At 37.5% G+C, this 26,174-nt stretch overlaps 1 protein-coding gene across 1 annotated transcript in view; it reads right to left on the bottom strand.

Moving 5' to 3' along the window:
* The window catches only part of RAD21 (RAD21 cohesin complex component), a 28,117-nt gene extending 19,492 nt beyond the window's left edge, over positions 1–8,625 (bottom strand). Inside the window, exons 1-2 of the mRNA XM_059901553.1 lie at positions 8,403–8,625; positions 1,403–1,577 (exon numbers count right to left, since the gene is read on the bottom strand). Coding sequence (XP_059757536.1) covers positions 1,403–1,546 — 144 coding nt within the window. The 5' untranslated portion in view covers positions 1,547–1,577; positions 8,403–8,625. The remainder of the gene's footprint in view (positions 1–1,402; positions 1,578–8,402) is intronic.
* Between the last annotated feature and the right edge of the window lie 17,549 nt (positions 8,626–26,174).

Here is a 26,174-nt window from a genome sequence, read left to right as displayed (position 1 = left end):
GAAAAATTACGTGTATAACACATGCACCCATAAAAGTCTAGAAGACATACCAAAATACTAAAGGTTTCTCTAGGTGGTAGAACTACAGGTCACTTATTTTCCCCTGTTTGTAAAGTTTTCTAATTAGTATTGTCTTAGAAATAATGTAATAGAAACATCTTTAACACCAATAAATTCTACACTATAACTCTAAAACCAGCTGAATTTCCATATACAGATAGAAACTTTATAATTTACTCTAATTCCAAATACAAACTTCCACTTCTCTCCTGTAAGACATTTATTTTCCCAGATAACTTTTCTGAACAAGTCTCCGCTACATCCCAGCTTTATTCCTGGGATCCCCTTGCTCTTTCAGCAATAAAGAACTACTCTTATTTAACACACTATACCAGCATTGTCCAAACTGTTAATTCTAAGAGTAGCTCCCAATGCTGATCCAGAGAGCTGCAATCTGGAATGCTTTCAAAATAGGAAAATTGGTACATGTATGTGTGTATGCATATGCATAAATACAAAGCCCAGGAAAGGACCTTTAAAACACAGATGTGATATGTATATATATGTGTGTGTGTGTGTATAAAAATTATATTCAAGGACTATACCTTTATTTTGAGATTAGCCCTTCATACATTTTTAAAGTCAACCGTTCTGTTCCTCAATGAAATGCTCATGATGTTAGCAGCTATAATTGTGTCTGTTTGTTTGAATGGTCTTTCCTTGGCAACACAAAAAGCACATATTAAGTCATTCAATTTGTGAAATCCAAGGGTGGAAACCACTGCTTCAGAAGTTTCAGAGGATATCAATAAAACCTCCTCTAGAAACAGAGTAGTAAGCAAGGCAGATAAGGTAAGGACATTCATGAGGCTGCCATTCTAGGGGAACACAGTAATTAAACATTTAGGGAAAGTGCATGGCCAAGTACAAAAGTTCTACGATGGGAAACAGTTCTGGAAACGGCAAGTAGGCCTGTGAAGCTGAGGTGGAGCAAGTGTCCTGGGTCCTATTTGCTACGTGGATAAAGTATCAAGAGTCAGATCTGGCCCCTGCAACATCTTCTAATTAACGGGTCCTTATTTTGAAAAGTCTGTAAATTCCTCAATCAGGAACACCTATACACATATTTAATATAAAAACATCTAGAAAGTTAAATATAAAATATTTGGGTACTGCCCAGCCATGCTTATCTGCCATTAAAAGAGGCAAATGAAGTTATCTGTGTACTCAACAGAATTTTTAAAGAGAAGAGAGTATCAAATTGAAACTCTGGCTAATCTATGGATTTTCTTTACCTCCAATATACATAGGCGCCTACCTAAGAAGCTGTTTTTATAGAATTCTATTTCACACATCAATGAACAATCAACAAAGTGAATAAAAATATCAACATCAAACATACCTTCGGTGAGATGATACTCTCCACACTGCTCTCTAAATTACACTCAAACACATGGGCTTTGGTTAGCTTCTTATCCCAGTGGGCCGCTAGCCAAATTTTGGCCAGAGGCCCTCTTTTACTGAGGACAAAATGTGCGTAGAACATTGTTCTGGTTGACTATGAAACAGGAGGAAACCTGAAGGGGACAAAAAATTAATGCAAACACCATATGAGAACTGAATTATTTATCAAGACATACAAGAAACCTGAAAATAAAAGTCCCCTATTCTTCTAAATATGAAAACTATGAAAGGCTTGAGTGAAGTATAGTATGCATATAAAAAACAATCTATTGTTTAATTTTGAGAGGGTAAGAAAAGATCCCCCCAAACACTAAGCTGAAAGGAAAGGGGACAAGTCAAGTCACTTCCATGCCCTATTGTCATCTTAAAATAAAAGTGCTAGTTTGTTTTTTTTCCTTTAAGTAAAAACTGTCTTCAGAAAACTCTTATTCTTTTTGAAGTTCCATCAAGTGTTAATTCCATTCCTATCCTGATTACTAACTGTAAAAATAAGTCTGCTTCTGGCCAAAAGCCAGAAAATATATTCTTCATGACAAGAAAAGAATGTCCAAGAAGAAAAACACTCAGGCACAGATATTAATCAATGAGGAAATTTCCATGTTTAGAACCCCATTAAAAACTGAGATTCTTAGCTAAATACATTATATAATAATTGCTACCTCATGACAAGCATTTCATATTTCACCAAGCAGATAAGTAAGTGGGTGGGCCCCATTTTACAGGTAAGTAGTTTAGAAAAGTTGAGCCTTAAAAAAGATGAAGCATTGTATAGTGTTCTCAACTCAGGAATCTGAAAAGCACTTGATTACTAAATTCAGGACAATGATACAGTATACAATTTATCTCGTGACTGAAATAGTCTTAGTAGAAACACAAGTATGTTACTCTTTTATTTTCCTTTTAGTCAGCTAATGTATTAATACCTAAGAAAAAAAAAGGCAGCCTGAAAAACTCCAGCTTGGAGAGCATGTGAACGGTGTAAAAAGATAATTTCCCTTATATCATGTATTTTCCCTTTTCCACAGAAAATTTTAGAAAATCTATTTTGCCAAGTGAACTTTTTCTAAAATGTCTGTAACACTTAAAAAAGGTAAGTCATGCTTTTACAGAAAGAAACTCAAGCACACCCAAAACACATGAAAACTAATTAAAATTTAAAAACTTTTAAAACTTATGTCACACCTATCCCTTGCTCCCTACCATTCCTAAGTCCTGGCAACCACCACTCTGTTCTTTACTCAGATTTTATCATTTTGAGAATGTTATATAAATGGAATCATACAGTATGTGACTTTTTGGAATAGCTTCTTGGACTCAGCATCATGCTACAAATTCATCCAGGTGTTTGTTGCATGTCTTAACAGTATGTTCCCTTTCATTGCTGAGTAGCATTCCATGGGGGTGGTTATAGTACCACAATTTGCTTAGCCAGTTACCTACTGAAGGACATTTGGTTGTTTCCAGTTTTTGGCTATTTCAAATAAAGCTGCTATAAATATTAGTGTATACAGACTTTTGGTGAATGTTAATTTTTCATTTTTCCAAGACAAATGTTCTGCAGTGTTACTGGACAGCATGATAAGTGTTCCTTTAGCTTTTAAAGAAACTTTAACACTGCTCCTATCAAAACTCTAATGAGGTTTTTTAATACCTACTGACAAGATTTTTCTAAAACTCATAAGGGAAGGCAAAAGACCTAGAATAGCTAAAAGTATTTTGAAAAAGAAAAATAAAGTGGGAAGAATCAGTCTACCCAATTTTAAGACTTATTATATAGCTAGAACAGTCAATACTGTGCGAAGAGAAAGACACACAGATCAATCACAGATCAATGGAACAGAGTAGAGAACCCAGAAATAGATCCACACAAGTCCAACTGATTTTTCACAAAGATGCAGAAGCAATTCAAAGGAGGAAGGTAGTCTTTTAGTCTTTGACAAATGGCGCTTGAGCAATCAGACATCACCCATAGGCAAAAAAAAAAAAAAAAAAAAAAAGACCTCAACCCAAACCTCACACATTATATAAAAATTAAGTCAAAATAAATCAGACTTAAATGTAAAACTATAAAAATTTAAGGAAAAAACCACAAGGGAACACCTTTGATACCTAAAGCTTGGTAAGAATTTTTAGACATTGTACCAAAAACACGTCCTATAAAGGAAAAGAACCTAATATGAAGGAACCCATTGAGGATGCAAAGACAAGATAGAAGATGGGAAAAAATATTTGCAAACCACATATCTGAAAAGGACCTGGATCCAGAATATACAAAGAACTCTCAAAACTAAAGAGTTAAAAAAAAAAAAATCCAACTAGAAATGGGCAAAAAAAAAAGGACATTTCAAGGAAGAGAATATACTGATGGCAAATTAAAAACAAGAAAGATGCTCAGCACCACTAGTCATTAGAAAAATGCAAATTAAGACCCAATAAGATATCACTGCACACCTCTTATAGGAGCTAAAGTAAAAAATAACGGCAACAGGAAGCAAATGCTGGTGGGGATACAGAGACGCTGCATTTCTCATACACGGCTATTGGGAATGCAAAATTTCTTTTGAATTAGCTTAAGAAAAAAGATCCAGAGTAAGTTAACTCGAATTTTCATGTTTTTACAAAGAGACTGTAAATTTTAAACAAGAAGTTTGCTTATTGTACTTTCAATTAAAAACTATGCTCATTCTTTCCAATAAGGTACAGAAAATACATACATATTAGTTAATGTATCCCAAGCAAGAGATTTTATGCCTGTCAAAAATGTTTGGGAGGGTGGTGGTGCAAGAGTAATTCAGTCAGGTCTGCCTCATCTCCAGTTTCCATCACTTAATGGAATTTTCAATCTCTGAACCAGATGCTTCCAGGGGATCATTCATTCACACTAGGAAAATTTTCTCTAAAGACAAAAATAAAATAGGCTTCATCAACTGCCTAATGATGTGAACTTTTTCTCTCAAATGTGGAGTTAAGAAAAGAACTAAGGAATACTAAACTAGGAAGAATTCAGATCAAATGCTCTAAGGTAAAAGCATTAAACAACACCACCTCAAGTGCACCTTCTATTCCACTTAGCAGATCAAAATTTGCTTCCCATAATCAAAGAGAGCCTCCTATGTTGCAGTGCTTCTACTTCAAGCCTTAAAGTTTGTTAGCATAAAAATTAAGCTGCCTCTACAGCATTATAAATACAATCTACAGGATTTTGTAGAAATCCAATATAGCTGTGTGTTCTCAGAAATACAATCACTGTCATACACAATAAGCTCCAAGTATCACTATAGAAGATAGTCATGTTCCAAATAAGTAAAAAAACTCTTACTATTTAGCTCCTAGAATACTCCCTGCTGCGTGTCAACTACTAAATAAGTGCTTAATGAATAAGGAAATGAAATACACCAAGTGATCTCATAATTGATACATGTAAAAAATTCTGGAAATTTTAGAAATTGAAACTGGCACGTCTCAACAGGTGTCAGCAGTTCATGGCCAGCACTTCAGCTGCTAGTCAAGAGTACCATGCCTAAAATATCCCAGCTATGCCCAGGCAGAGATTCCTAAACAGATGCTTTCTTGGCATTGGATGGGGAGTAACTAAAGCAGAGTGGTGCTAAAATTAATCTGGGAACCCATTAGCAAGAGGAAATCACCTTAATAACTAAAGGAAGCCTGATGTACAGCAGTGGATCAACTATTGGCTTATACCTAAATAAGAGTAAAGTGTAATCATTGTTGCCTTTTAAACCATTTTTTTTCCCTTAGTAATACCAAACCTTTAACCAATCTCAAAAGAAGATTGGTTGAAAGTTTTAAAGATTCTAAATTTTGCTAATCCTTTACAAAAGATCTTAGCAGAAAGCTTGCATTTGGTCAAAAAGCGTAGCTTACCAATTTCATGACTGCTCAATTTTTTTCTAAAGCAGCAAACAACTTTTAAAAATTGATCCTAAAAAGTAATTTAAATCTGATGTGAAATGACAGACTGATAATTTAGAACATATTCAGGAACGCAAAAACGGCAATTTCTTTAAGATGTTTCTAAAAAAACGAAGTCAAATTACAGCTCATGTTTCTACAATGATGTTAACTCATTGTAATATTTCACTCATCTGTTAAAAAGCAGGGCAGGATACTGGTTGCATAAATTGGTATGACCTCTTTGAAGGGCAATGTGGCAACATCTCATACTCTCCAGCAAGAAACTGCACTTCCAGTAATAAACCAAAAGTATACTTGAGGATGTATAATAATAACAATTCAAAAAAACCCCAAAAACTTACTAAGCTCTAAGTATTTTATGTGTCCATCCTCTTCGTGACAGTCTTAAAAGATAAATACTGGCCCATTTTACAGACCAGGAAAAAGAGAAAAGGAGAGGATAAGGAATGTGGCAAAGGTCACCAGTATTTAATGCAAGTGGAACTTGAACTTCAGAGCCCACAAGTCTAACTAAACACTATGTTGCCTTGCCAGCATGACTTTTAACAGCAAAGTACTAGAAATAACCTACCTAGCCCTTAATAAGTGACTTTTAGCAAATTAATACAATCATACAATAGAATTCCCATGCACTCTTAAACAATGATAAAAGAGAGCTCTCTCTATACATGTATACAAACATGCACTTGCATAAGCAAAAAATATCTATGGAGTGCAAATAAAACTGATGACACCGGTCACCTTTGGAACCTGGGTCCAGGGAGAAAGTGAGGACTGCCCTTGTGTACTGTTGGACTTTTTTTTTTTTTTTTTTTTAACTTATGGCATACACGAACGTCATCTATTCAAAGTAAAAACAATTATTTTGGGAGTGCTTTGCCAGTAACTAGCATGTTAAGCTGCTTAATCTGTGTAGTTCACTTTTCCTAACTATAAAAAACTGGAAGGTGGAAATTCAGTGATTACTAACCTTAGAAAACATCAACATGGAACTCAGATAAGAATGGAACCATCTCTTTGGGGGTGCTAGGGGAGTGTCTCAGGGACAGGAGGTATTTCCACCCCTGCACCCTAGAGCTCCCCTCCCCCTTTTGATACTAATGTTCTTTGAAGGAGAGTTTTACAATCAGACAGTCCTAGGTTCAAACTCAGCTCCCTCCACAGTTGTTTTGTAAGGGTTAAAAGTGAATTAACATCTGAGTCTTAGCCTTCTCATCTATAAAATGGGGATGTTTCCCGAACAGTATTATGAAAATTAAACAGAACATCATATCATACCCAACACAATGCCACTAGAGACACAAATAGTTACTTTGGAAAAAAAATCTCCCACAGAGCACATACCAGCTATCGTGACCATGCCTAACAATTCTGACATCACAACATTTAAACAAAAAACACAAAATCTTCATTTCTGATATTAGAAATTTCCCTTCTGTACCAAACTATAAAAGATAAAACTCTCAGAATCTTTATGTTCCAATAAATAGGACCTCACCAGGAAAGACATTCTCATCCTTAAGAAAAGTTAATCCTAGATTGTACTAATGTGTTGCCTCTATAAACACAAGAAAGATAAAAGCTATGCTCTATCAATGTAATTCTGACTTGTATATAAAAAGGCACTATGTCCACTGAGTTATGCACTGCTGTCACCTCATCTACAAACTGGTAATAATTTAATCACTGGGTATGACATACGTCCTCATCAATGCCTTTTTAAAAGTAATTGATTAGTAGCTCCCAACATGAAACAAAGAAATTTAATGACTCTACAACTTAGGAAAGCTTCTCCAGCCTGTCTTCAACATTCTCCACAACCACACAGCTCCCTAGCATTTACATTCGTTGGAAGAAAACGGCAATTTGTTTCTGGAATTCAATGATCATTCTAAACAATATACGGAGAGCAGATGTTAACTTTCGCTTGCAAAGGGAAGCCGATAACAGTAGCCTTTACCAGAAACCCTTAAAAACTCAAGCGCGTTTTCGAACACTGAAAGCCTAACAAATCGTAAGGTGGCCAAACCCTCCAGCGTTTCCCACTTTCAAATTTGAAGAAGGCCGCTAAGTCTGGCAGCAGCACAGCTAGACAGTGTCACCCCACACTATCACAGCAGATCATTCTCAAAGCCTTTCTCAGCGAGGAAAGAGACACCAGGCATTTGTCAGAAACGCCCCCCCCCCCCGCCCAAATACAACACTCAATATCCTCAATCGCTAGGAAAGCCAGGGAGGAAAACCAATTATGCTAATTTCCTAAGAATCAGAGGCAACTTCCCTCGGTCGCGTTTTCTATGGGTCTGGCCAGTATTTGATATCCCCATCGTAACCATCTTCCTTTATTAAAAAAAAATAAAGGGGAAGGGGGAGCAACAGCGGTCCCTAGCCAGGGGCCCGCCCCGTCCTCCGGCCCCACCGTGGCCGCGATGGCAGGGCCCGCGTGTCTCCTACCCCCGCACCCACGCTCGGCGGACGGCTGCGGCCCCTCGGAGCTGGCGTCACGGACGGCCAGCCCGCCGCCGCCGCCTCCCGCCCCGAATCCCGCGTCTTCCCAGACAGCCATTTTCACCCGAAGAGTAGGCGGCCCTGTGCCCAGAGCGCGCTCGTTCAAACCTCCTCCTCGCCCTCCGCGGCCCGGGGTTCCTTCTGCCTCCTCGGGGAGCCGCGTCTCCCCGAGAGACCGACCGAGTAACTGCTTCTTTGGTCTTGAAATAGACCTGAACCATTTGTTACCCAATAGACGATGATGCGGGCCCAGGCTGCGCGGGTCCCGGCCGAGGGCGGGCACCTGGGCAAGGGGCCTGGGCGGGCGGCGCTGCAGTTCGGGAGCTCGGGGGGTGGCAGCACTGCCCCGACCCGGGGCGCAGGCAGTGCCGACGTCTCCCTCGCCCTCCCGCGCCGCCCCCACCCCGGAGTCCCGCTCCCCGACGGCAAGACGGCGGGGAACGGGTGGGGGGAAGAGAGCCGGAGGAAAAGAAGGGGTCGGCCGACTATCTTACCTTGTTCTCCGCCGGGAGTTGGGCGGGCTGGGTGGCCTGGGGAGGGGAAAAGGGTCGGGGGAGGGGGCGGGGAAAGGGGGGAGCCCTTGTGAGGTGTAGCTTCGGAGCAGCTCCCGCCGCCGCCACGGCCGCCGCCTCCTTCCCGATTCACTCAAACAAACAAGATGGCTGCCGTTACGCCGCGGCTCTTCCTGCCGCCCAAATCCTCGGTTCAAATCGGCAGGATGTTTACGGTCAAAATGGTACCTGTGCGCCTGCGCAGCCAGCCTAAGCCCCAGAAGGAGCGACGCAGGCTCAGCGACCATTTCCTTCTCTTTGGCACCCGCCCTCTGGTTGAGCAGCCCCGAACTGAGCAAGCGCAAAGGTGATTCTCTTGCTAGAGGGTCTTCGAGCGTCGCGGAACTGGCAAGCGGCGCGCGCGCAGTGCTTGCCAAGGAAGCGCTGATTGGATGTAGCTTTATCCTTGGGCTTGTTTTAAAGGAAAAAAACCTGTCTTTGTGTAGTTTTGTGTGCCCCTTACATAAAAATTCATTTAAATGGTTCTGTAGCAACGAATGTAACATAAAGCCCTTGAATAAGTTCTCTAAAATGTAGGGGTTCATTCATTCAGTCAACCTATATTTATAGACGGTCTTCTCTGAACCACATACTATGATAGCTAGGGTCTGGGATATAATGACGATATAGTGAGATAGTATCTGCCTATGTGCTATTACCCAAAGTACTTAAGATGATACAACGATCCAGCCCCTGCCTCCTGCTCCCTCTCTTGCCCCTCTCTTCCTCACTGTGCTCCAGTCATCAAACGCACCAAGAGAGCTCAAGAGTTTTGCACTCACTGTTCTCTGTGCTTAGAATAGTCTTGCATTTCCATCCCCTCTCCTTTTGTCTAATTCTTAATCTTACACTCTTAGCTCAAAAGTCACTCCCACAAGAGAGTCTTCTCTGATCCTCTGTATTATTGATATTTAGGATAACACTACTACTGTAAAAAAAAAAAAAAAAAAAAGGTCCCCATCCCGCCCCAAACTTAAGGGCTTTACAAAACGGCCCTGCCAATTTCTGCCTGTATGACCATGAGTAACAGCCTCTCTGTGCTTTCGGTTTCTCACCTGAGGATTGTTGCGAGGATTGATGAATTAATACATGTAGAAGCATTTGGAATGGTGCATGGCATGTTACAAGTAATCTAAGTTATTTTTATTACTATCTTCATTGTCACTATCACAATTATTCTCCCCTATAAATTTTGTTTTTTCCCTAAAGAATGGCACCCCGAGCTAGACAAAATGCTCCTAGCCAGAGTAGAGGATAAGATTACCATCGTTTGATGTGGACACCTAGCAGTTTTAATCCAGCCCAGTTGTATGCTAGTTTTCAACTGCCCTGGACCCTTCGAGGGTTTTAACACTGTACAACACAACTCACTTTTAACCTTCCTATGTTGTAGCAACAGGTGGATAAGAAAGTGGGCAGCCTTGTGCTTCACTTATCCTGGGTCACCTGATTTTTGCTTGGGGCAGGGTTCAACTCACAGGCTGGAGTCCATTAGCCAAGTGGTCATGGCAGCTGGAACTCAAAGCTTCATCAAGTGACTATCCTATTTTAGTTGGGCAATTTTTTGTTTGTTTGTTCTTTTCTTTGTTTTTTTAATGGGGACTTTAAAGGCTGCCATTAAGGATAGTTGTTGAAATCCCAAGCTAAGTAGGGAAGGGGTGCAAGCACTTTTATCATTTTCATTGTGATTTCCCTCAACCAGTACAGATTAAATGTTTAAAACATTTAAATCCTTCCTGCTGGTGTGGCTTTTCATAAACTCAACTCTGGCAATTGTGTCATCATCTCCAAAAAACCCACAAAAACCCAATCAACCAAACAAACAAAAACACACACTCGTTCATTAAGAAACTCTTTACAATAGAAAAATTCAATTTCTGCCAGTGAACGATTTAATTCAACACTTCGAAATAATTTAAGCGTATCAGCTACAAAATGATCTAAAACTAATCGTCTGGGAAGAGTCTTGAGTCAGGTTAAGGATTACATGGATAAGACTACATTGCATGGTGAATCCTTCTTCATTGTTAATATTAAATTTCAGTTTAAATCTGTCTCCATTTCAAAATATGGTCAGATGAATATGCATTGCCACTACCTGTCTTTCTTATATTACATTAGTTTTTAGAGTTTTTGTCAGTGGGACCACATACATTTCCTCTTAATTTGAATAAAAACAATTCTGTTTTACTAATTTCTAATAACAAATCTAACATTTAAATCAACAGCTTACTTTTTTATCGAAGACTTTTTTCCCTCTATCTTTGAAGGATGGTTATGAATATGGGCTTTGGGTTCAAATCCATCTCTTCTACCTCCCAGCTGTTTTACCATATGCAATTTATTATACTTAACTTCTCTGGGTTTTGATTTCTTTATCTACAAAAATGGAGGCCATACTCTTTATGACTGATGAAAGAATTAAATAAGATCATATATATGAAATACTTAGTGGCTGAAACTGAGTAACTACTCAATAAATTGTGACTATTATTCTTGAACCTTCTAGCTTCTGAGTAATGAAATAGTTGGCAAGGTATGGCAAATATTTATCAAACATTCAGCTTTTAAGAACATCAGTAAATACCTGCATACTCTAAATGTCCCTCTTAACTATTCTTTGCTCTATGCCCATTTTGTAATCCTTATTTGATTACAATTGTAATCTCTCTCTCTCTCTCCAGTACTGAACTCCCAAGGTACTATCACTTCTTTTCTCTTGAACCATTTATTCTTACCCAGTAGCTCTCCACTGGAGCCCACTTTCCCTTTCATGGATTTCTTTAATATTTTCTTCACATACAACCCTAATTCCCTAAATCTGTGGATTTGATTCTTTTGAACAAGGTATATATTCTGTTCTGGCTTGAAGTCCCATCCTATCAACATGTTCATTCATTTCCTTATACACAACGTTGAGCTAGTTAATTTTTCTTGCTACAGAAGTTAGCTGCAGTTAATATCTCCTTTACCTGGAAATACTTATTTGGTGAGTGTGCAATTTTGCAATGTAAAATTTGCAATTTTAATAGTTGTGAATTTGTTTGACTAAAACCGTGGCAGGACAGACTTGAATTGCAGATCTAATCTTCCTCCAGTTGGAACACTCTGCTTTTCTTTTCTGCTTCCTCAGTTGATGACTTGTATGATGTGGGATAATCACTGTCTGAAGAACTGGATGCTGCTTCTGTCTTAAGCATGTTTATAAAGCAGCTGTGTTCTTTCTATGTCTTATTATTTCAGGAACACACACACACATTCACACAACTGAGACTTTTCATGAGATAAAAACTGTTACAGAAATAGATGATCAACACATAGTAACAGAGTTGTTTAAGATTTAAACACAGTTTCATAGATTTGTTTCTCTGAATTGCTAAACTTTCAAAACATAATGCTCTATGACATAAAAAATATATTTTAAGTAGGAGGGGTTAGATTAAGAGAGGAATAAGGAAAATGGATAGATTTTCAGGAGTATTTCAATATTAATAATGGATGAGTATTAAGTATGTTGCACCAGAATTTAAAAATTATTTAAATAAAGAAAAATCAAAGTATGAAATATTTGTTGCACGTGGTTTCTAAAGTTCATTAAAGAAAAGTCCAGAAAGAGTGACTAGCCCCTTTAAGATTTTGGGCTAAATAGAGAAAAATGGACAGAAAATGACTGAAAAAAATTGTAGATTCTTGCTTTTCTTCTACGGTCAACAATATTTTTTTTATCCCTAAAAAGGATGGTAATATTTTGATCAAAAAGGGAACACATTTTAAGGACAACAGTCATAGTCAAAAATGTTATAATCAGATGCATTATATTTAAGAAGCGGCGGGATTAAGGACAAAACATTGGTATTCAATTCTTAATATTCTAGATATTAAATAAGTTAGTGATAACGGCATGTGTGAGAGAGGGTTTTATAAATCATAGAAATGGTAGATTTCATTCATAGTCACATGCTCAGCTTCAGGCATGTCATTTTGAATCAGGATTCTGCTCTGGAGAGGGGCTGCAAACATCCCAGTCAAGGCTGCACTTAAGGTCTGTTCAGACAGGTAGATGTCAGCAAAGAAAAATCACTAGGGGCCAGGAGTGGCCTCAGGGATGCGGCAGGTCTCTGGGCCTGATGGGAATGTGAATTTGTCAACCACTGAGGTTGAGGCCAGTGGAAGCTGCAGAGGCAGAAGCTGGGTCAGGGTCTATGATAATCACTTTGACTTTTCTCAGAAAATTTCATTATGCTAACAACATTTCCATGCTGGGAGCACTTTTAACTCCTTAGCTGGACGTTTTTGTCATTGACTATTTTGATGCATTTCCTCTACTTTCAAGCCCATGATCTCTTCTGTAATAATGAGGCATCTTTGACAATAATGGGTGCTTACCCAAAAGCAGATGGATAGTGTTTCCTCTGAACCCCTCCAGCCATTCCAGAATGCAGGTGTTTTTGTTATAACGTAATATACATTGTTCTTTTCATCCTGCAAATTGCTTACTAAAAATAGTAGGGCAAACTGCAGGAAAATAGGGTTGGGGTAGAGCTCTTAAAACCAATGCAGAGAACAAAAATGGTAACGTCTTAATAAAAAATACTTGCAAACTTCAAAGATGTTAAATTACCACTAATCAAGGAAGTAATATAGCAGATACAGTACTTAAAAAGTAGGTGAAAGTAGCTTGATGGAAAAGGTGTAAAGAAAGATAGAAGCTGCTAGGTTATGAGATAAGGGAAACTCCTGCAGTAAGCACTGGAAAGACACAGTGCGGGGCTCAATGGAGCCAAGAGCCGAGTGGAAGGAAATGGGCATCATGTACAGTCCTGTGTTAATGGGCTTTGCATTAACTTGACAGGGGCAAAAAATGTGTTAGGGAAAAAAGAAATCACATCTGAACTGACATAACTTCCATGTCATTTGGAAATCATTCCCCTATCTGCTAATTGTAAGTGAGGAATTAATATTGTTATAGAAACTCACACTGTAACAAAATAGATCAAAATTCTTTCCCTAAGACTAGAGTTGATGTTTTATTATCAGTGAGGCCTGGTATATTCATAGTAGGGTGGAAGAGAGTGATTTTCCAATTTTAATGGGTTTAAAACTCATCTAGGTATTCTGTTAAGTTGCAGATTTGCATTCAGCTGCTTGGGATGGGGCCCAAGATTTTGCTCTTTTTTTTTTTTTCCTTCCTTTAGCAAGCTTCCAGGCAATTCAGAAGCTGTTGGTACGTGGACCACATCAAGGGGAAAGGATTTTTAGAGGACAGACTTTGGAACCAGGTAGACCTGGGTTTGCATCATGGCTCTTCCCATTTAGTAGCTGTGTGACCTTGAGCAAGTTGCTTAACTTCTCTGAGGCTCAGTTTTTTCATTTGTAAAATCAGGCTACTTATATCTACACCTTCGCAGCTGTGGTGTTCATTACATGAGATGACTTATCTAGAGCATCTAGAATGGTGCTTGGCACATTGTTTGAGCTCAGTAAATAGTAGTTATTCTTTTAATATTATTGTAGTTACTATTAGTGATATTTGGATATCTAATGACATACTTATTTTCCTCAACACATTCACCATTCATTTCTCCTGAGATCTGCTGATTTTCTCCTTCACTGTTGATCTTTATTCTATATTGAGTTCCATGACAAAAACTGCTTATTACTTCCCAATATCTTTCCCTTTTTCTTTAGATTGGCATATGGCACCCAGTTAAAAGATTACATTTACCAACCTCCTATGCATCTAGGTGTGGCCAGGTTAATATGTCTTGCTCAGTGTTATGTGGGCATTCCTAGATTTCTTAAAAAGAGCAGCGTTTTCCAACTGGACAAACTCTTTATCCACTAGCTAATGGAAGGTAGGGTTCAAAAAGATGATACCAAGGAATTGTTTATTTTAGGTGTGAAATGGTATTGTGGTTATATTTTAAAAGAGTGCCATTATCCTTTAGAGATTCATACTAAAATATTCACAGGTTAAATCATAAGATGTTTGGGATGTATTATAAAATAATCCTCAAGAAGTGGAAAGAGGAGTGGGTGAGGGGATAGAAACAGGATTAGCAGTGAGTTGACAATTGTTGAAGGTGGGTGAAGTGTACATGAGGAAATCACTCTCTCTACCTCTGCATATGTTTGAAATTTTCCAAAACAAAACATTTAAAAAATTTTTTAAATGAAATCAAGACATGAAGAATAATTTTAATCTTAAGCAAATTTCCAAAGATTCACAGAATGTTTTTAAACCAGCATTTATTCTAGAACATTTGGAATTTATAAAGTATATTTATATGTAACCATCCAATTCTCCAAGTTATTCATCTATTCTATTTGGCAATGATTAATCAATTGGAAATGGGATTTCTCATTCATACATCTTACTGGTAGCACAAAATCAGTGAGCTTTATCCACTATCTCACTTTGGAAAGACAAACTGAGGTGAAATCTAATTAATATTTTAAGCAACACATCAGTTAGTCTGTATGGTCTTCCATATTTTATCTAGCTTCCCGACTGTCATCATTCAATTCTTTCGCACAGTGAGACCATGAGTATCAGAGGCAAAGGTGGGTCATGGTATCTTCTGTTTAGGATCTAACAGATCAATGGCTATTAATCCAATGCTGCCACCCTCTATGTCTGTCTGGTAACCATACACCACATTACCATTCAGCAAGTACCTATTTGATAATTATTATATAACACTATTTTCAATATTTTAAAAACTTTCCTTTCACTCTACATCCCCCTCCAGCTACGGCACCACTTCTCAACTACCCTTTACAGCAAAATTTCTTTAAAGAATTGTACATGTTTTCTACCTCCAGTTCCTTCCCTTCCATAATCTTTTCATTGCAGTAAAATATATATAATACAGAATTCACCATTTTAACCACTTTAAATTATACAGTTCAGTGGCATTTAGTATATTTACAATGTTGTGCAACTATCACTACTATCTAATTCTAGAACATTCTTATCACCCAAAAAGGAAAACTTATACCCATTCAGCTATCTCTCCCTATTCCATCCTCCCTCCAGCCCCTGGACACCACTAATCTCTGGATTCTCCTGTTCTGGATATTTTATATAAATGGAATTATACAATATGTGACATTTTGTCCCTAATTCTTTAACTTAGCATAATGTTTTCTAGGTCCATCCACATAGTAGTGTATAGCTGTACTTCATTCCTTTTTATGGATATATAATATTCCATTGTGTGGATATACCACATTTTGTTTAACCATTCATCAGTTGATGGACATTTGGGTTGTTTCCACCTTTTGGCTATTGTGAATAGTGTTGCTATGAACATTTGCATATAGGTATTTGTTTGAACACCTGTTTTCAATTCTTTGGGGTTTATACCTAGGAGTGGAATTACTGAGTCATATGGTAATTATTGAGTAATAGCCAAACTCTTTATCCAGTGTCTGTGCTATTTTGTATTCCTACCAGCAATGTATGAGGGTTCCAAGTTCTCTAGATCCTCACCATGACTAGTTATTTTCTGTTATTATTATTTCTTAATTCTATCCATTCAAGTGGGTGTGAAATGGTATCTCATTGTGGTTTTGATTTGTATTTCTTTAATGGCATTGAGCATTTTTTCATATGCTTGTTGGCCATTTATGTCTCCTCTTTGGAGAATGTCTATTCAAATACTTTGTCCACTTTTAATTGGGTTGTTTACCTTTTGTTGTTGAATTGTATGAATTCTTAATATATTATGGACACGACTCTTATCAGGTATATTATTTGTAAATATTTTCTCTACTTGGGTCATACTTGACAAAGGATAGCACAGAACCTAAAAATCTCAAATGTTCTGATATTCAATTGTGTGGGTTGAAAGTACAGCTTTTTAAAAATTTAGTTTGCCTATAGGCTCATTATTAGTAGAGATAAAAAATTTCAAATCCTTGACTTGTAGGCAATACTAGAGTCCATTTCTAATACCCAAATACTTCCCTAAACATTGAAGTATTTACATGTGCAATTTCATTCTCAGACTATTTGAAATATTACCTTGGAACCACAATTAAAATAAATGTTAATGGGTTTAAGGAAGGCTACCACAACAGAAATTCAATGTCTTTGAATCTTTCCTGATTCCTGGACCTTTGCAAAATAACATATATTATTTAATTTTAATGTACTGGATTACCAGGCTTGGAAACTTGGCCTTACATGTTTAACATTACAACTGACAGGTTGATTCATTTTGGAAGTCAGTAGACTCCTGACATTTTTGTAAAATAAAGATAGTCCATGCAGAATTCCTATGAATGACCTAAAGAAGATGTGTCAGTCAGGGTCTAGCCAGGAGACAGAAATCGTGCAGTAAATTGAGTGGAACATTTCAATATAAAGAATTATTTTCTAATAATGAACGAATAGCAGGGAGTAACTACTAAGGGATAAATAATTAATAGTTAACTAAATAACAGGTGATTACAGCTTAGCAATAAAGTGAACTCAACAGAACACAAGAATAGCAGAGGTAGGGAGGAGCTACTACTTCTACAGCTGAGTCTAATACCCATGGAAGGAAAAGACTTGGAAGGAGGCCAACACTGACATCCAGACCCTGTTGGAGAGGGTGTGGCTGTGGCCTACTTAATAACAGAGAATTTGCTGAAGTGCCACCAGCCAGGTCTGGCTGGAAACCACCTGTTGGGGCCCTAGTAAAACAAGTTGGGAATCAGCCCTCTGGGATGCTCGTGAAGCTCACTGGGAAGTCACTTCCTGAGCTGCTAGTGAGATTCTGCATGGTGCTGGCTAAACTTGTTGGTGCATGAGTGCCACGGGGTGTCCCATATGCTGCTTTCTGTTCCACGCCCCCTGCTGACAAAGCCTAACATTGCACTAGCTGACAAGGGGAAATATTTGCATGGTCCAGCTCCTGTATGACAAAGCAAAACAAAGGTGAACTTGGAGCTCAGAGACAATAAATTGATAACTGGCACAGATGGTCATCTATGACTATTTGAGGGAAGAACCCAGTTTTATGGTTTATGAGGAAAAGTTTTAGAGGTGGTTATTTATGTAATACAAAGAAGCAGAGTGATTAGTTTGAGAACAAAAGCTTAGCAATGGCTGAACCAGGAAACCTGTAATAACTGAAAAATAGATATGTTGAGGGTTATCTGAATTTGCGAGCCCAGAAGTTCCTAAAACAGGAAATTCTCTCTTGGAGCAGACCCAAAGATAATGCCAAAAGCAGGTGCTATACAATTAAGCATGAGTCAATATCACATGTTCTAGATAAAGTGTTCTGTTGCATGAAGAATTGCAGACATCAGCAAACAGGTGATTTTGTTTGTTTGTTTGTTTGTTTATCTGGGGGTGCTGCTGTGAAATCAGACCAGGCCTATTTTTCAGGACCTGGAAAAAAGATACAGTTTTCCTTTTAGGGGTGTATCAATGAAGAATGCTTTTTTCTGCAAGTAATAAATAACCTTTTTTTTTTTCCTACAAGTAATAAATAACAGTGGTTTCAGGGACAAAGAATAAAACATTTATGTTGGATATTAATCCCTTATGGGTCATATCATTTGCAAATATTTTCTCCCATTCAGTAGTTTATCTTTTCATTTTGCCGATGGTTTCCTTTGTTGCATAAAAGCTTTTAAGTTTAATTAGGTCCCATTTGTTTATTTTTGTTTTTATTTCCTTTGCTTTAGGAGGTGGATCCAAAAAAATATTGCTACAATTTATGTCAAAGAGTGTTCTGCCTATGTTTTCCTCTAGGAGTTTTATAGTATCTGGTCTTACGTTTAGGTCTTTAATCCATTTTGAATTTATTTTTGTATATGGTGGTATAGAATGTTCTAATTTCATTCTTTTACATGTAGCTGTCCCATTTTCCCAGCATCACTTGTTGAAGAGACTGTCTTTTCTCCATTGTGTATTCTTGCCTCCTTTGTCATAGATTAATTGACCATAAGTGTGTGGGTTTATTTTTGGGGACTCTCTATCCTGTTCCATTGATCTATGTGTTTGTTTTTGTTCCAGTACCATACTGTTTTTTTTTTTCTTTTTTTTTTTTTTTTTTTAATGTCTGAAACATTTATATTAACATATTTCCATACATATTTCCATACAAATACAAATATGATTTTTAGAAATTTCATGTAATGTCTGAAACATTTATATTAACATATTTCCATACATATTTCCATACAAATACAAATATAAGATTTTTAGAAATTTCATGTAATGTCTGAAACATTTATATTAACATGTTTCCATACAAATAACCCAATGAAAGTTTAGTATTAGTTGTTTTGTTTGTTTTTTTATACTGCAGGTTCTTATTAGGCATCAGTTTTATACACATCAGTGTATACATGTCAATCCCAATCGCCCAATTCAGCACACCACCATCCCCACCCCACAGCAGTTTTCACCCCTTGGTGTCCATATGTCCATTCTCTACATCTGTGTCTCAACTTCTGCCCTGCAAACTGGCTCATCTGTACCATTTTTCTAGGTTCCGCATACATGCATTAATATACGATATTTGTTTTTCTCTTTCTGACTTACTTCACTCTGTATGACAGTCTCTAGATCCATCCACGTCTCAACAAATGACTCAATTTCGTTCCTTTTTATGGCTGAGTAATATTCCATTGTATATATGTACCACTTCTTCTTTATCCATTCGTCTGTTGATGGGCATTTAGGTTGCTTCCATGACCTGGCTATTGTAAATAGTGCTGCAATGAACATTCGGGTGCATGTGTCTTTTTGAATTACGGTTTTCTCTGGGTATATGCCCAGTAGTGGGATTGCTGGGTCATATGGTAATTCTATTTTTAGTTTTTTAAGGAACCTCCATATTGTTCTCCATAGTGGCTGTATCAATTTACATTCCCACCAACAGTGCAAGAGGGTTCCCTTTTCACCACACCCTCTCCAGCATTTGTTGTTTGTAGATTTTCTGATGATGCCCATTCTAACAGGAGTGAGGTGATACCTCATTGTAGTTTTGATTTGCATTTCTCTAATAATTAGTGATGTTGAGCATCTTTTCATGTGCTTCGTGGCCATCTGTATGTCTTCTTTGGAGAAATGTCTATTTAGGTCTTCTGCCCATTTTTGGATTGGGGTGTTTGTTTCTTTGATATTGAGCTGAATGAGCTGTTTATATATTTTGGAGATTAATCCTTTGTCCGTTGATTCATTTGCAAATATTTTCTCCCATTCTGAGGGTTGTCTTTTCGTCTTGTTTATGGTTTCCTTTGCTGTGCAAAAGCTTTGAAGTTTCATTAGGTCCCACTTGTTTATTTTTGTTTTTATTTCCATTACTCTAGGAGGTGGATCAAAAAAGATCTTGCTGTGATTTATGTCAAAGAGTGTTCTTCCTATGTTTTCCTCTAAGAGTTTTATAGTGTCCGGTCTTATATTTAGGTCTCTAATCCATTTTGAGTTTATTTTTGTGTATGGTGTTAGGGAGTATTCTAATTTCATTCTTTTACATGTAGCTGTCCAGTTTTCCCAGCACCACTTATTGAAGAGACTGTCTTTTCTCCATTGTATATCTTTGCCTCCTTTGTCATAGATTAGTTGACCATAGGTGCGTGGGTTAATCTCTGGGCTTTCTATCTTGTTCCATTGATCTATGTTTCTGTTTTTGTGCCAGTACCATATTGTCTTAATTACTGTAGCTTTGTAGTATAGTCTGAAGTCAGGGAGTCTGATTCCTCCAGCTCCATTTTTTTGCCTCAAGACTGCTTTGCCTATTCGGGGTCTTTTGTGTCTCCATACAAATTTTAAGATGATTTGTTCTAGCTCCGTAAAAAATGCCATTGGTAATTTGATAGGGATTGCATTGAATCTGTAGATTGCTTTGGGTAGTATACTCATTTTCACAATGTTGATTCTTCCAATCCAAGAACATGGTATATCTCTCCATCTGTTGGTATCATCTTTAATTTCTTTCATCAGTGTCTTATAGTTTTCTGCATACAGGTCTTTTGTCTCCCTAGGTAGGTTTATTCCTAGGTATTTTATTCTTTTTGTTGCAATGGTAAATGGGAGTGTTTCCATAATTTCTCTTTCAGATTTTTCATCATTAGTGTATAGGAATGCAAGAGATTTCTGTGCATTAATTTTGTATCCTGCAACTTTACCATATTCATTAATTAGCTCTAGCAGTTTTCTGGTGGCAGTTTTAGGATTCTCTATGTATAGTATCATGTCATCCGCAAACAGTGACAGTTTTACTTCTTCTTTTCCAATTTGTATTCCTTTTATTTCTTTTTCTTCTCTGATTGCCGTGGCTAGGACTTCCAAAACTATGTTGAATAATAGTGGTGAGAGTGGACATCCTTGTCTCGTTCCTGATCTTAGAGGAAATGCTTTCAGTTTTTCACCATTGAGAATGATGTTTGCTGTGGGTTTGTCATATATGGCCTTTATTATGTTGAGGTAGGTTCCCTCTATGCCCACTTTCTGGAGAGTTTTTATCAGAAATGGGTGTTGAATTTTGTCAAAAGCTTTTTCTGCATCTATTGAGATGATCATATGGTTTTTATTCTTCAATTTGTTAATATGGTGTATCACATTGATTGATTTGCGTATATTGAAGAATCCTTGCATCCCTGGGATAAATCCCACTTGATCGTGGTGTATGATCCTTTTAATGTGTTGTTGGATCCTGTTTGCTAGTATTTTGTTGAGGATTTTTGCATCTATATTCATCAGTGATATTGGTCTGTAATTTTCTTTTTTTGTAGTGTCTTTGTCTGGTTTTGGTATCAGGGTGATGGTGGCCTCATAGAATGAGTTTGGGAGTGTTCCTTCCTCTGCAATTTTTTGGAAGAGTTTGAGAAGGATGGGTGTTAGCTCTTCTCTAAATGTTTGATAGAATTCACCTGTGAAGCCATCTGGTCCTGGACTTTTGTTTGTTGGAAGATTTTTAATCACAGTTTCAATTTCATTACTTGTGATTGGTCTGTTCATATTTTCTATTTCTTCCTGGTTCAGTCTTGGAAGGTTATACCTTTCTAAGAATTTGTCCATTTCTTCCAGGTTGTCCATTTTATTGGCATAAAGTTGCTTGTAGTAGTCTCTTAGGATGCTTTGTATTTCTGCGGTGTCTGTTGTAACTTCTCCTTTTTCATTTCTGATTTTATTGATTTGAGTCCTCTCCCTCTTTTTCTTGATGAGTCTGGCTAATGGCTTATCAATTTTGTTTATCTTCTCAAAGAACCAACTTTTAGTTTTATTGATCTTTGCTATTGTTTTCTTTGTTTCTATTTCATTTATTTCTGCTCTGATCTTTATGATTTCTTTCCTTCTGCTAACTTTGGGTTTTGTTTGTTCTTCTTTCTCTAGTTTCTTTAAGTGTAAGGTTAGATTGTTTACTTGAGCTTTTTCTTGTTTCTTTAGGTAGGCTTGTATAGCTATAAACTTCCCTCTTAGAACTGCTTTTGCTGCATCCCATAGGTTTTGGGTCGTCGTGTTTTCATTGTCATTTGTCTCTAGGTATTTTTTTATTTCCTCTTTGATTTCTTCAGTGATCTCTTGGTTATTTAGTAACGTATTGTTTAGCCTCCATGTGTTTGTCCTTTTTACGTTTTTTTCCCTGTAATTCATTTCTAATCTCATAGCGTTGTGGTCAGAAAAGATGCTTGATATGATTTCAATTTTCTTAAATTTACTGAGGCTTGATTTGTGACCCAAGATGTGATCTATCTTGGAGAATGTTCCGTGCGCACTTGAGAAGAACGTGTAATCTGCTGTTTTTGGATGGAATGTCTGATATATATCAATTAAATCTATCTGGTCTATTGTGTCATTTAAAGCTTCTGTTTCCTTATTTATTTTCATTTTGGATGATCTGTCCATTGGTGTAAGTGAGGTGTTAAAGTCCCCCACTATTATTGTGTTACTGTCGATTTCCTCTTTTATAGCTGTTAGCAGTTGCCTTATGTATTGAGGTGCTCCTATGTTGGGTGCATATATATTTATAATTGTTATATCTTCTTCTTGGATTGATCCCTGGATCATTATGTAGTGTCCTTCCTTGTCTCTTGTAACATTCTTTATTTTAAAGTCTATTTTATCTGATATGAGTATAGCTACTCCAGCTTTCTTTTGATTTCCATTTGCATGGAATATCTTTTTCCATCCCCTCACTTTCAGTCTGTATGTGTCCCTAGGTCTAAAGTGGGTCTCTTGTAGACAGCATATATATGGGTCCTGTTTTTGTATCCATTCAGCCAGTCTATGTCTTTTGGTTGGGGCATTTAATCCATTCACGTTTAAGGTAATTATCGATATGTATGTCCCTATGACCATTTTCTTAATTGGTTTGGGTTTGTTTTTGTAGGTCCTTTTCTTCTCTTGTGTTTCCCACTTAGAGAAGTTCCTTTAGCATTTGTTGTAGAGCTGGTTTGGTGGTGCTGAATTCTCTTAGCTTTTGCTTGTCTGTAAAGCTTTTGATTTCTCCATCAAATCTAAATGAGATCCTTGCCGGGTAGAGTAATCTTGGTTGTAGGTTCTTCCCTTTCATCACTTTAAGTATATCATGCCACTCCCTTCTGGCTTGCAGAGTTTCTGCTGAGAAATCAGCTGTTAACCTTATGGGAGTTCCCTTGTATGTTATTTGTTGTTTTTCCCTTGCTGCTTTCAATAATTTTTCTTTGTCTTTAATTTTTGCCACTTTGATTACTATGTGTCTCGGCGTGTTTCTCCTTGGGTTTATCCTGTATGGGACTCTCTGCGCTTCCTGGACTTGGGTGGCTATTTCCTTTCCCATGTTAGGGAAGTTTTCGACTATAATCTCTTCAAATATTTTCTCTGGTCCTTTCTCTCTCTCTTCTCCTTCTGGGACCCCTATAATGCGAATGTTGTTGCGTTTAATGTTGTCCCAGAGGTCTCTTAGGCTGTCTTCATTTCTTTTCATTCTTTTTTCTTTAGTCTGTTCCGCAGCAGTGAATTCCATCATTCTGTCTTCCAGGTCACTTATCCGTTCTTCTGCCTCAGTTATTCTGCTATTGATTCCTTCTAGTGTAGTTTTCATTTCAGTTATTGTATTGGTCATCTCTGTTTGTTTGTTCTTTAATTCTTCTAGGTCTTTGTTAATCATTTCTTGCATCTTCTCAATCTTTGCCTCGATTCTTATTCCAAGGTCCTGGATCATCTTCACTATCATTATTCTGAATTCTTTTTCTGGAAGGTTGCCTATCTCCACTTCATTTAGTTGTTTTTCTGGGGTTTTTTCTTGTTCCTTCATCTGGTACATAGCCCTCTGCCTTTTCATCTTCTCTATCTTTCTGTAACTGTGGTTTTTGGTCCACAGGCTGCAGGATTATAGTTTTTCTTGCTTCTGTTGTCTGCCCTCTGGTGGTTGAGGCTATCTAAGAGGCTTGATGGGAGGCTCTGGTGGTGGGTAGAGACACTCTGCAACATTCTGTAGCTGTGTCTCTACACGTTCCTATCCTCAACTGAACCAGGAGCTTCTTGAAGACAGGGTCCATTCCAATCTGCTATGTCTGTGTATCCAGTCGCATTCAGTGCTTCGCTTGGCCTGAAGAGGGCCTCAGTGAATGTCTATTGACTGATTTAAATGAATAAATGGTGAGCGAAAATGTTTCCAGGAAACATCTCTTTGTTTTCTTTTTGGAGAGATACACAGGACTAAGGCAGGGACTTCTCCCGCCTGGGGGTACTGATGAAGAGAATAAATAGTTCTGAAGGCTGGGAAGTCCAAGATCAAGATGCCGGCTGATTGGTCTCTAGGGAGAGCACCCTTCCTAGTTTGCAGACAGCTGCCTCCTTGCTGTGTTCTTCACCATACTGTTTTGATTGCTGTAGTTTTGTAGTATAGTCTGAAGCCAGGAAGTGTGATTTCTTCAGATCTGTTCTGCTTTCTCAAGATTGTTTTGGCTATTCGGGGTCTTTTGTGTTTCCATACAAATTTTAAAATTATTTGTTCTAGTTCTGTGAAAAATGCCATTGGTATTTTGATAGGGATTGCACTGAATCTGTAGATTGCCTTGGGTAGTATGGTCATTTGAATAATATTGATTCTTCCAGTGCAAAAGCATGGTATATCTTTCCATCTATTTGTATTGTCTTCAATTTCTTTCATCAGTGTCTTACAGTTTTCTGAGTACAGGTCTTTTACCTCCACAGCTCATACAGCTCAACATCAAAAAAACAAACAACCCAATTAAAAAATGGGCAGAAGAACTGAATAGATATTTTTCCAAAGAAGAAATGTAGATGGCTAACAGGCACATGAAAAGGTGCTCAACTTCGCTAATTAGCAGGGAAATGCAAATCAAAATCACAATGAGATATCAAATCATCCCTGTCAGAATGGCTATCATAAAAAAGTCTACAAACAACAAATGTTGGTGAGAATGTGGAGAAAAGGGAAAACTTGTATGATGTTGGTAGGAATGTAAATTGGTGCAGCCACTGTGAAAAACAGTATGGAGGCTTCTTAAAAGACTAAAAATAGAACTACCATATGAGCCAGCAATTCCACTCCTGGGTATACATCCAAAAAAAAACCAAAAACACTATTTCAAAAAGATACATGCACCCCAATGTTCATAGCAGCACTATTTATAATTGCCAAGATATGGAAGCAACCTAAGTGTCATCAACAGATGAATGGATAAAAAAGATGTCATATACACACACACACACACACAAACACACACACACACACAATGGAATACTACTCAGCCATAAAAAAAGAATGTAATTTTGCCATTTGCAGCAACATGGATGGACTTTATGCTAAGTGAAATAACTCAGAGAAAGATAAATACTGTGTGATATCACTTATATGTGGAATCTAAAAAATACAACAAAATAGTGAATATAACAAAAAAGAAGCAGACTCACAAATATAGAGAACAAACTAGTGCTTAGCTAGTTTACAAGTGCTTACCTGGGGAGAGGGAAGAGGGGAGGGGCAATATAGGGGTAGGGAATTAAGGGGCACAAACTGTTAGGTATAAAATAAGCTACAAGGATACATTGTACAACATGGGGAATAGAGTCAATATTTTATAATATATTATAAAACTATAATAACTATAAAGGAAGCATAACCCTTAAAATTTGTGAATCACTATATTGTACACCTGTAACATGTAATATTGTACAGAAACTATACTTCAATAAAAAAGAGGAAAAAAAACCCAAATATAAATTTGCACTCAAAAGCAAAAAAAAAAAGGGGGAATAAAACATTTAAGTACTCACATAACAAAACATCTGGAGGAAACAGTTCCTTGATAACCTCAAAGACCCACATTTTTTACATCTTCCTGCCCTATCATCCTTGGAATACTGGCTTCATGGCTGGAACATGATGCCTGTTGCTCTAGGTATCATTTCACCATTTAAGACAAGAAGAAGCAAGAAAGGAGTTGACATCTACGTACGTGCTCAACAGACATCATTGGTATCAAACTGCTTGACAAATATTTATTGAACCGTCATGTGTGTGGCAATGTGTCAGGCTGTGGAATTTAACGATTAATAAAAAAAAATGTATATTCCTGGCCCCTTAGCAAATCCTACAGACTCAAATATGAGACTTCTCCTTCCTAGGGTTTCCTTTTCCATAATGCTCATGCCTGATTCTGCACAAAGGAGAATCTTTCTCCAACCCCTGCACACTCACCGTAGTTCCTCTGCCCTGAGTCCACCTGGTACATTCTGGGAGTTACCCTATTTAT

The sequence above is a fragment of the Balaenoptera ricei genome, chromosome 17, assembly GCF_028023285.1.
Source record: "Balaenoptera ricei isolate mBalRic1 chromosome 17, mBalRic1.hap2, whole genome shotgun sequence".
NCBI classification, from domain to species: domain Eukaryota; kingdom Metazoa; phylum Chordata; class Mammalia; order Artiodactyla; family Balaenopteridae; genus Balaenoptera; species Balaenoptera ricei.
The sequence above is the reverse complement of the archived record's forward strand: the minus strand, read 5'-3'. Positions and strand labels throughout refer to the sequence as shown.